This window comes from Notothenia coriiceps, unplaced genomic scaffold (genome assembly GCF_000735185.1).
Source record: "Notothenia coriiceps isolate Sejong01 unplaced genomic scaffold, NC01 NC01_scaffold00010091, whole genome shotgun sequence".
In the NCBI taxonomy this organism is placed as follows: Eukaryota; Metazoa; Chordata; class Actinopteri; order Perciformes; family Nototheniidae; genus Notothenia; species Notothenia coriiceps.
This window is the reverse complement of record NW_011342792.1, coordinates 149,463-161,976: the sequence shown is the minus strand read 5'-3', so window position 1 is coordinate 161,976 and position 12,514 is coordinate 149,463. Positions and strand designations below refer to the sequence as shown.

Here is a 12,514-nt window from a genome sequence, read left to right as displayed (position 1 = left end):
GCAACCCCACCCTCTTCATCCACTATAACAATAATTGTTCGCATCATGCACCTGGTCTCCCCTCCCACTGCCCCCCTCCCCCCACGGGAACTATGCCTTTCTCAAAGAATATGTACACTAACACTTGAACCTGAACTCACACATGCACGTGTGCAATATGTGGTGTAATGCGTTTGGGGCCATAACATTAAATTACAACAGGATTGTACGGTTATGATATGAATGCATTATAAGTTAGTTATGATATAGTACACTATTGGATGATAGTCATTTTTTGTGTGTGTTTTGGACTGAGATAAAACATGGGTCAAAATTGAACCGCAAACCCCATGAACGGTAACAGCTTTTGAACACAACATAAAAAAAAACTTTAAAAAATAAATAAAATGCTTTTAAATAACTTATAGCCTACAGTGTGTTGGGTAGTTACGTAAAGACAGTCAGTTTTGTTAGTATCATTAAATATCAAGACATATTTGGCTTATGGTTGCATAGTTAAATAGAATGATATTTGACCATCCACCAGGGCAAGATATTTGTCTTTGTATGACGAATAAAACAATACTCACAGCGACATTAATCGAAATAATAAAAGTGACAAACATTACTGATCCTCAACAGTGTAGATTAGAACTATGGTGCAAAAGTAAATAACACTAAATAAATATCTCAGAGCATTTATATATTTGTATGCGGTTGTCCTTATTCTAATTGGTACAAATGAGCCTTAGTTCTTTGAGTTGAACATTGGAGCAGTTGACCCAGGACAGCATCACAGAGTGCCACCAGTAGGTGTCGTAGGTACATTGATAATAGCTCAAAGTGACACGGCTGGTTTACTCAAAGCAGCTGAAGGCCATGCTGTTTTAATGCATATTTTATGGATCTAAGTGCTGTTACATTCAAAAGCTGTAACTTCTATGCACTTGACGTTTTCATTGAACCCCCCAGCAGCATGATCTAGATCAGTAGCTTTTGTTTCCATCTCCTATAAACCTGTCAGTCACTCACAGATCTTGAACCAGGGTCAAAAATCACTCAGCGTCTGCAGGCATTGTGGTGATGTAAATATATTATCTTTTAATTTAAACACAACATCTATTGCACGTCTGTCCGTCCTGGAGAGGGATCCTCCTCTGTTGATCTCCCTGAGGTTTCTTACATGTTCCTTCCTTGTCTGATGTGAGGGTCCAAGGACAGCGGGTGTCGTATTCATATTCTGCACAAACTGTAAAGTCCACTGAGACTAATTTAAAATGTGTGATATTGGGCTTTTTTACTCATGCATCATTTAATAAATGTTTTGTATAATTTAGTTTCATTAACAAAAGAAGCAATACAAACTGGGAGAAATGTTGAGAAAGCGACCTTTTTGCTAAAATAATCAAATTATTAAAATCAATTTCTAATCTAAACAGTCTTCCTTGTGGGTTTACGATGACGTCATGACGCACGACGTCAACAAAGGGGACGACGCAGCCGTATCGTGAAAAGGGGAGGGCCCTCAGCGTTCAGTGTTTTTATTTATTTCTTTGTTTCATGTGTGCATAAAACAACAACAATGGTGGATAATTGAATAAGTGGAGATTCACGAGGATGAGCGAATGACATTTCCACTTCCAGTTTACCACACCGATAGAGAATCAACAGGGGGAGGATGAAGCGGCGCAATGCGGACTGCAGCAAACTCCGACGGCCAGTAAAACGGAACCGAATCACCGAGGGTATTTATAGCAGGTACAAAAAAAGGGGCTGGAGGGACCTTATTGTGTAACAATGGTGCCTCTGTGCATATGTAAAGACGGGGCTATGCTACATGCAGATTGAAGGACCAGGGGTCTGTTGGAGCTGCACACCGAGCTAAAGGGGACATGCAGCCGCTTATTGTTAGAATTACAGGCCTTGTGTGCTATTTCGTACATGATGTGTCTCTGGTGTGCTGGTTAAATTCAAACGCAAGGTGGACGTAGGGTTTAAAGAATGCATTGTGTCAAATTCTGCTCAATGGAAATACGTGCAGCTAAATAAAGATAGCATGCACTTGTGATACAAAAAAACAACTTGAGATGACAGCAGCTCTCACATGGGCTTTGTCTGGCAGATGTGAACACGTCAAGGCATTATTAACCACCAAAATAATGACGTCTAACTGGAATATGCACATGTAATTTAAGGTACATGTTGCATTAAAATAGCATGTGTCTTTTTCTATGGATTGATTGATGGCAAGCCAGAGATAGAAACCAGCTGTGCTCTCAGCAACATGTCCAGACATGACACTGTACTCTATCCATGCATCTCTACCCTTGTCTTTTTGACTTGTTAAGCTCTATTTACCAGTCTTGTTCACTGTTGCTCTGTTGAAACTACATTACTTGCTTTTAATCTAGTAGGAACTTGAGGAAACACTATCTGCAATCACCCTTGTAGATATTATAAACATAACGCTGTTGTATAAACCTGATGATACAATCTAAATCCACAGTAAATCCTGTTTAGTCTCCCCCTCTTCATCCTCTCTCTTGTGTCCTTGGTTTCAACATTTTCCTCCATCTTTCCTTGTCTTCTGTCCACAGTACGTTCCTGTACCTGAAGTTCCTGGTGGTGTGGGTGTTAGTTCTGCTGGCTGACTTTGTGCTGGAGTTCAGGTTTGAGTACCTGTGGCCTTTCTGGCTTTTTATCCGAAGTGTCTACGACTCCTTCAGATATCAGGGACTGGTAAGAGCTTGTTTATGTGACCCTGACCCCCTTCTATAAGTGACATTAACCTGCATGTTATTATCCAAGCTGGAGGTAGAATGGTGCACATTTAGCTAGATAGAAAACAGAGGTTGAATACTATGCACCTTTTGAAATGATCTTGTTTCTTTCTCCCACACCTAGGCGTTCTCTGTTTTCTTTGTATGTGTGGCGTTTACGTCAGACATCATCTGCCTCCTCTTCATCCCCGTCCAATGGCTGTTTTTCGCTGCCAGCACCTACGTATGGGTCCAGTATGTCTGGCACACAGGTGAGTCTTACATTTTCTGTGGGCTCTTGAGACCTCTGCCAGCCAAACGGCCACGTTCACCTCACATGAACCTCGCAGCTGCCAAATGTCTTGAGACTGAAGTGACTCTGGTTTCTTACTTTTCTGCAGAAAGAGGAGTCTGTCTACCCACGGTATCGCTGTGGATCCTGTTTGTGTACATTGAAGCTGCCATTCGCTTCAAAGATCTGAAGAACTTCCACGTAGACCTGTGTCGACCCTTTGCTGCTCACTGGTAAACCTCATATTAGAGTTGGTTGTCAAATTCCTATATTTTTTTTTTATAATGCCCATGATAAATATAAGGGTTATTGTAGGTATGCATATGAAGGCCATTGTAGGTTAAAAATTATTAATGCGTGGCAGGGGAATCATGTATTTTTTTTCAAAGACATTTTGGGCTTTAAAGCAATAAAAACTACAAATGGTGTTGAAAAAAATTATGCATATTGTGATACAATAGCAGATGCTTCAATATGTAATGCCTACACATATAACAACGTGCTTATATTAATATTCATCTTTGTATTTCTCCTCACCTCCCAGTATCGGCTATCCAGTGGTGACGCTGGGCTTCGGCTTCAAAAGCTACGTCAGCTACAAGATGCGACTGAGGAAACAGAAGGAGGTGCAGAAAGAGAACGAGTTCTACATGCAGCTCCTCCTGCAGGCTCTACCACCAGAGCAACAGATGCTCCAGAGACAGGAGAGGGAGGCAGAGGAGGGTGAGAGAGACACACACACACACACACACACACACACACACACACACACACACACACACACACACACACACACACACACGTGCGCGCACACATACACACAAATACCATGTATACATCACTTCAGGGGACATTACATTGACTTACATGCATTTCCTGGAGACTTACCCTAACCTTAACCAACACATGTTTTTTACATGTTTTTTCGATAAATCAGGTCTCTTTATAGATGAGATTCTGACGGACCTCTTCCATTCAAATCAGACCTAAATACACAAACAACAAGCACTTCGTGTTCGTCTTGGTTTGGTGGCATAATGCACGGTTGTCTATTGGGGAAACGAGGTATACGATACTCTAAATGAAGACTGTCGAGTGTTGTAGGTACCCGGTAAAGATGACAGACATAACACTACTTCCACCACCACACACACACCACACCACCACACACACCACACACACACACCACACACCACACACACACAACACACACACACACACCACACACCACACACACACACACACACCACACAACACACACACAACAAACACACACACACACACACACACACACACCACCACAGCACACACACACACAAGAATCGTAATGATATGAACACCCCTGGATTTAGTCAAAATGTCAGTGCACACCCCTGAGCGGGAGGGGAATACCCGTATTACCTCCAGGGGCTATTCCCTTAGTAATTAAAATCCCACTTCTGAACANGCACGCTCACTGCTTGATAGCGCTCGAAGGTCAGTTTACGCTGGTTGTTAAACAACATCGTTATGGGGAAATGCAAGTCTGCGTCCAAATGGTTGGAAGATAAGGAGGAAGGACAATCAATACTGTATATAGTGAATGTGAGGTAAAGTGTGTCGCCAAGGTAACCGGTTAAAACTCCAAGTGGCGATGAGGTCTTAAAATGTATGGAAAGGGTCTTAAAAGGTCTTACATTTGACTTCAGGATTCCTGCATATACCCTGATAGTGTATTAAGCGCAGTACATTCACAACAGTGTAGTTGTATATAAAGAGATTTAGTATTCGTTATGGAGGCATCAGTGCGGGATGAACAAAGTGAAAGCAGATGAGATGCGGATCAGATTTATTGATTTCCTCACTGATGGATGCACACACGCTTAGAAGTGAGGAGATCTTTCGCTTCTTTCATACTGTACCTTTTTCGCAGCAAAGCGTCCTGACACCATGCTGCTTTATTCCCTAAAGAGCTCTCACAAAGGAACACCTGAATACCTTGAATAAGTCCACTTCTTTTTTGTCTCGAAAAGCAATTCCCCAGAAACAGGAGATATGAAATTGTAATTCTGTAGCAGACAAATGGTATGTGGCGCTGCTCTGAATTATAAATGAAAGCAGAAGGGCCTTAGTTCTGCCTTCTTGCCCGAGCGTGATTAGGACCGTCTGGCGTGAGTCGCACACTGTCGCATAACAGGTGGAGACACACACACACACACACAATCTGTGAGACACACATATTCCATCCTTTGCTCATGTGTCACTGAGGTCTGCTGACAGATTACTTCTGGTAGTCCCAAAATTAAGGTTGAAGCAGCGAGGAGAGCCTTTGCCCCTCCAGGTTAGAGTTGCTCTAACTCTGCCTGTTTTTAAATCTGGTTTAAAAACCCACTTCTTTTCCCTTTCATTTACAGACCAGGTGACATTGTGCTGTTAAATGTGGGTTTATATCTTCCTAGTGTTTTGTATTGTTTGTACGTCATGTAGGAGAGAGTCTCAGTCTGGCTTCTGATCTGGTTTCATTGTCTCGTGTTTCACATTTGTTCACGTCCTGTCTGTTTTTTATGTACGTATACTATGTTTTTATACAGTTGTTGATGTACGGCACTTTGTTCCACGCTGTTGTTTTTAAATGTGCTATAGAAATAAAGTGGATTGGATGTGTCCTCTTCTTATAAATCAGACCTTATTCAAGATGTGATCAAACTATACTGCTTGCAGAAGACTCAACCTTAAAGGTGGGGTAGGTCATTTTGGAGAAACCAGCTGGAGTGCGCTGGAATTTGAAAATACACAGCAGGAAATAATCTGCCACTTCCTTACAGAGCCCCTCCTCCAACACACACAAACGCGCGCATGACCAATGAGGGCACGAGATAAGTTTGTGCACAGATGGAAGGCTGACAGGCAGGTAGGCCATCCAGTTATTTTAGCCGGGCCGGCTAAAATGATTGGTCGTGCTTTTTACAGTACTACGGCTTCCACAGACTAAATTATTTTATGTATTTATTGTCAAAGCATTTAATATATTCATTGCTATCGGGATGTTAAGAGCATTCCATGGAAAATAACAAAAAGTGTTTTTGAAATAAATTACATACCCCACCTTTAAGTGTGTTATCTGTAATAATAATTGACTTTTTATAGTCCTATGAAAACTTTATAGAAAATAATATTGTATCTGATTAGTTCAAAAGGCACATCCCTTCAGACATGAGAAAGGAGCCGTGTGCGGGATGACTTGACAACAGACCGCGCTCTTTGTTGGTGTCCACATGTTGTAGCTGATGTCATGTGACATGATGTCAGAGGATGCTGATGTTACGCCCTGCTGCAGCACAAAGCAGGTTATTATCAGGCAAAGTGTGTCTGTCATCCCTTTAGGAGACGGGCCTGTTGCCCGGTCAATCACTGCTCTGGAGATTTGGTGTCAGTATATCCCGCCTTTGCCAGTCAGTGCTGCTTACGAATTGAAAGTCACATGTTCTACATATTTGTTTCCATTACAAGTAGAGTCTGGACAAACCCTTTTCCTCAGGGAGAAGGTCTGCCTGCGTGTCGGACTCGCTTTTGTGAACTATGTCAACAGTGACGAATGAACTAATGTCATCCCTGGATTATAACTGAGAAAAAGGCTTTTGTCTTTTGCTCAAATACAGGTCCAAATACATACTGAGTTGCAGAGATCTTTAAGAAACCACAAAGTTACCTAGCCCAACAGCTCTGAATTTCTTATTCAAATTGACAAAATAAAGCTTAGATCACTTTGGTTGTGCTGTATTAAGTTTCAAGAGCATTACAACATGGGCCAAGCACGTGATTGCATGAGACCAGTAGTTAGGGTTGAAAACATATCATCCTTTATCCGTCTGTATAGCACATGAGGTCATGCCAACACGCACCGCTATGCCCAAAACCAACTAGAGCGTTGGCTGAACAAACAGCTGGCTCACTCAGATGCCAGATATTAGGTAGCCTACATGTTAGTCAGTGGAGCCACAAAACAACAAGCAGCACTGTCACTGGTATTACGATTATACACAGAAAACACATGCTACCTGCAAAACACAAACATAAATCCCACATAAACAATCAACAAATTTGACCTACTTTTTCCAATATGTAAAAAACTGATGCTTTGATTTACTTCAGACCTCTAGGGGACATTGGTGGAATTTATCTAGTGAGGCATCATTCATATAATAGATGCCAGGAAGCCTATAGGTTACTTACGTAACCCCAGTTCTCAGAGTAACATGAAGAGAGATGTCTCACTATGGGATGCGCCTCATCGCGGAGCAAACAGAAGCATTCGAGCCCGAACGTCACCGGCCCGTCGCTACCGGAAACCGGAGGGGGTCCGCTGTCCGTGTTTGGTCGAAAGCCCGGTACAAAGCGCACGCTTGGACGTACCGGCACCTGGACGGTCCGGCACCTGGACGTTCCGGGCACCACGTTTGCAAACCGAACGGAAGGTCCATCTGAAGAGTACGGGCTCTACGGTTCGCTCTGGAAAGAACAGGGCGAATGCTCCCTTTTTTTACACCGGGGTCCGTTGCTCCTCTTTCTACGGTTGAGAAACGGCCAAAAGGGCTCACCGACCCTACTCAACAGGCGGCAAAGAAGGACCTCTCTGCCGGGAAAATGTCGATTGTTCCGGGGTAGGTCCCCAACGGAGGAGGGACCTGAACAACTGTCATACCTCCCCCGAGCCGGAAACTGGAGGTGTATGCGGTTACCTTGCGACCAACCGTCGAAGTGGAAGGAGGGCTCCTACTGCCAGACGTGCTCGCGCGTTTGGGGGGCGGAATGCCCACTTTCCCCTGGCTGAACGTCAGGTGCCGAACCCTGCTCGGATGTTTCAGCGTTGCTAACAGCGGTCCGCGGGAAGTTGTAGAGGAGCGACGAATTGACGGAATGGTCCCGGTCACGAAGTTTCGCCCTAAGAACTCGCTCGGCCTTAGACCCGGTCGGAATACCCTGCTCTAGCCATGTTTGCCGACGCGCCAGGTCGCAGGTGCGCCGTTCTAGTACCCTACTACCAACCACGTCACGTCTCTCGGTCCACCGAGCTGGACTGGTTTGGAAAAAGGGTCTGGGCCCTTCTTCCTACACTACCCTGTACGGATATTCAAGGGCTCCGTAAAAGCCGAGACGAGACCAAGAGTTGAATTGTCGTCTCTGCCCCTAAGCGTTTCCCTCCCTCTTCGCTCCGGGAAGGTGGAAGACAGAAGGAGCCTCGCCCAGGTAGGCGGTATGATGTTGTCCAGAGGTGCCGTCGGGGGCGCCGGGCTTTACCGGTGGAGTGGGACGAGCCGATAACTATGGCTCCCGTCGGAACTCCGTCGTCGGTGCGGGCTCAGGGGTCGGGTCGCGTCCCCTCTGCCCCTACTCTACCGGCTCGGTCTAGCAGTCAAGGGGTCGTCGGTCGGTGCGTCCGCGTTGGCTGGGCTAGGAGCGGTTTGGAACTGCCCTTCCTTTCGTCGCGTCGTTGGACTTGCCGGAGGAGAAGAGGGGAGACGACTGGCCTCGACGCATAAGAAAAGGTCGAGGTTCTACACTAAGGACGGAGTCTTCTCTACGGAGTTGCGGGTAGGAAAGTTCAACCGGGTTGTTTTAGATGGTTGTACAGACAATTTATAACAAACAATAAAAAGACCTGGATAACAAAGGAAACTCCTCGTCGATCCGTAGAGAGTTTTTTCCCCCTGTAATTTTCTTGCCCAGAACCACTTCCGTGGAAAGCTGTTGCGCGTACGCATCACCGCTATCTCAAATTTTCGGCGGAAGCAATGCACGTTCGTGCGTCACCTGCTGACCCCGACCACCGTCGGAGGTGACAGTGCACGTTACGTCAACAGTTCGACTCCAGACTTCGGTGGTGATAGTGTCACGTCGCGCCCCGCCGACCGACGGAACACTTCGGAGGAAAGTGCACGTTTTTTTGCGGTCAACCGCCGGAACAATGACACTTTCGTAAGAGGTGAGTAAGTGCCACGTTTGCGATCACTTGCCGGGCTCCAACAATTTTTTGTGGTGTGGGTGTTGGGTACCGCCGCACAGCGCACTGCGCCTAACAGCCTTAAAATTTCCAATTGATGGCACGAGTCTGGATTCCTGGGGTTATTTGCCTGTTTTAACTCTTGAGAACGTCCACCCCTCTGTACGAGAGAACGACGTGAGATTTCCTTAGTCGTCCTTCTACAAGTTTTGTTTTACCATTACGGCCCCTAAAAGAGCTCTGTCATTGTAACTCCGATGCCGAGGCCTGGGCTACAGTTGGGGGGGGAGGAGGGGGCGGAAAGAGCCTGTTAAAGACATGAGTGTCCGGCCTCTATCAAGTTGGGCAAAAGACCTCTCTCCCTGCTAAGAGAGTGGATATTTTTGTTCCGATATAGACACTATGGGCAGCTTGTTTCAGTTCTCCGCCGAAGTAAAAAAGGTTCAAAAGGGGACAAAAAGTTTGCTTCTCCCTTTGCGCTTGAATCGGTTATTAAACCCTACAACTCGAGGTCGTCTAAGAATTTTTTACTTAATGCCGAAATTTACGGAGTTGAAGTGTTGGTAGAAATTATACAGAGCACGCTGTTTCCTTCCCTGCGAACCGGAGGTGAAAGTCCAGTTTGGAACCCTCTACGTACAAATGGTGTTGAGTCGTAAAATAATGGGTTTGTGTCCGCTAAATAGACGACTGAAAATTGTAGAAAGTCCTACTAGGAATGTTCACGCGCCTCGACGAAAGAAGAGCAGAAACAAGAGTCAGTCCCTCCCAAACATGCTAACAAATGCCTTCGCGCGGCTATTGAGGCAATTCGTGTTTTTGTCCCATAAGCGGACCCGTTTGGAGGAACCATGCTGAACGCGACCGAAGAGCGTTCAGTTTTTTGTCCCGCAATAATTGTGCTGTTTACAGGGGCAATTATGGTGGACAAGCTGGACTCCAAAGTAGTAATTTGTGGCTTCCCCGGGTACAACAAAAAGGGTCGGGTCTGACATTGAAGGGGCTTTCCGTCAAAGTCGGTGACGTCGAACGGGAGTCTGCAACTTGGGGCGGCGCAAGTTCCCGCGCGCCCTCATCACCCAAGTGATACCTCCTACGAATTTTACCCGGTGACGCGGCGGCCGAACGGTGAGCTGAAATTTGATCAATGCGCCCGTAACGAATACCCGAAAACGACAGAAATAGCGTTCTCCTTAAGAAGGTGCCTGCGTACAGACTTAACCCGACCTCCGCATAAATGTTTTCAGCTGGACCCTACCCAAAAAGACCTTTTGGTCTTGGAGGTTGCCCAGCGTGCCGAAATTTAATGGCCTCTCAAATCGGCCACAAGGGGTGGAGATTTGCGACATACAAGACAGAGAGCTCCTGTGGTAACGGGAGCAACCAACTCCTACCTAATTATGCTGTTATTTTAGCATACAATTTGGTAAATCCTCCAAAACCGAAGAGGGGCATGTAAAACGACCGGTGCGTTTGAACTAAGAACACCACGGCCGGCCGGCAGTTGGAGGAAAGAAGGAGCTCTCACTCTGTACCGTTGGTCAACACTTGCTTGGAGCCCCTGTTCGGGACGGACGGGTCTCCGTAAAAAAGTTGGTATACCGTCTGACGCTGAAGTTGTAAAGTTTACCAACAAACTCAGTCGAACACCCACCACAGCGCCCGACTCGGCGCTATCTAGACCAGCGGTAAAATTTTTTTCCTAAATAACGAAGTAATAAGTTCGAAAGAAAGTTACGCGCGCAGAATATGCGGGCAACCCGCATCCGCATGAAAGCGCGTGCAAACTTGGAGGCCAAGGGAGCGCGCCGTAAAGGGTGGGGGACCGGAGACTTTCTTGGGAGAACGACTGGTGCCTCACCTCGTGTCGTTGGTGCGAACTAGGACTATCAAGGCGTGACTTTGGACAATTAACAATGACCGTCCGCCCCTAAATTAAGTCACCGACAACGCCAGTTTTCGGTACTGTTTCGGGGGGGGGGACTTATGTCACTCAGGAGGAACTCCCCGCTACCCGGTGAACGTCAAGAGTCGTCGTCGGTCGTCAAAGGAGGTACCGGGACAAGAGTCATCCGACTGACTTCCTTCACGCTCGTCTACGACTACCAGTTACAGAAAAGGGAATACTTCCCCGACGCGGAGACGAAGTCTTACACAAGGCACGGAGCTCACTACGAAGATAGCGTTAAGAGTGTCACGTGGATTATGTGACAGCATTTCATACAATTCCGTAAAAACCTGGTCCAAGTAACTCTCGTCACAGGAGTATTCCGCCTGAACTTGTTCACCAAAGCCTAGTGGCAAGCTGAGCGATGGCCCAGCTGCCTCAAAACTGCGCGAAGAGGCACTTGCGACAAGCTAACGCCCGAGACCTCAGTGACAGTTCGTTTACGTCACGGTCAGTGACCCGAGACTCGTGATGTGAGTCGCGCCACCGTTCCGACCAACCGTCACTGTGATAGTGCACGTTTTGCGTCACTCCGAACATGAGACTTCGTAGGAGTGGCCGGTTGCGTCACTGCCTCAAATTGTTGTGTAGCGGTCACGCCGCTCTAACAGTAATCTCCACGATTCACGAGTCTGTGATTTCCAAGGTTAGTCGATGGATTAACTATGAGGACTCCCACCCTGTACAGAACGACTGAATTCTCAGCGTCTCTCATTTATGCGACGGCTCCTGTAAAGAGCTGCTTCAGTGTACTCCGATGCGCGGCGACACAGGGGTGCCCCTTGTCGTCAACTTAAACGATATAAGATCGGGCACGAATACGTGAATACTACACGTGCTAGTATCCTCCTCAAAACCAACAGTATTACTGGTTTTTGAAAAAACACAAGGACCCGATTGGGAATGTCCCTATTCCGGCAATGATCCGCTGCCAAGAGGGTTGGCTTACCACTTCTGTAACGAAACCGGATATGCTAAGCCTTTAACGCCCGTGGAAGCCCAAACGCACGAAGAAAATCCTGAGGCCCAGACCGATGGTGGGACCCCGACAAACGGAGTTTCCACAAAAGGTAGGTTCTGGAAAACACGTCGCTGCCCGACCAGGAGCGGCGAGTGAAAACAAGGCGGGAAAAATGTCCCGATCTGCAGAAAAGACGGAGGGTCCACACCGGGCTCCGTCACGAACCCGCGGGGCCGAGCGACTCAGTCTCGAGATTGGACAATCCAAAAGACCAACCAAACCACCTAAAAGCTCTATTCGAAGCAGAAACCCGGTTTATGCCGCCTCAAAATGCGTAAAGGGTATCACTCTGGTAGCTTGACCTCAACAATACTTACTCTTGATATCCAATGAATGCATTGATGTCAAGAGTCTCATTGTACTCACCTACAAGAGTGGTCTGCCCGGAGGAACGATACCGCACTTTTGGTTCTTCTCTCCACGAATAAAAACTTACTGCGTACGCAGCACCTGAGGCACCGCGTTCGATGAATATTCCCCACCTAAAGGGACCGCTTACTGCCAGCTCTAGTGGGCGGGTTAGTCTTACCGGCAT

The 12,514-nt window shown here is 46.5% G+C and overlaps 1 protein-coding gene across 1 annotated transcript in view; it reads left to right on the top strand.

Moving 5' to 3' along the window:
• Positions 1–1,501: 1,501 nt before the first annotated feature.
• The window catches only part of LOC104945855 (macoilin-like), a 12,281-nt gene continuing 1,268 nt past the window's right edge, over positions 1,502–12,514 (top strand). The window contains exons 1-5 of the mRNA XM_010771579.1: positions 1,502–1,737; positions 2,577–2,718; positions 2,884–3,010; positions 3,140–3,263; positions 3,575–3,753. Of these exons, the coding sequence (XP_010769881.1) occupies positions 1,658–1,737; positions 2,577–2,718; positions 2,884–3,010; positions 3,140–3,263; positions 3,575–3,753 (652 nt within the window). The 5' untranslated portion in view covers positions 1,502–1,657. The remainder of the gene's footprint in view (positions 1,738–2,576; positions 2,719–2,883; positions 3,011–3,139; positions 3,264–3,574; positions 3,754–12,514) is intronic.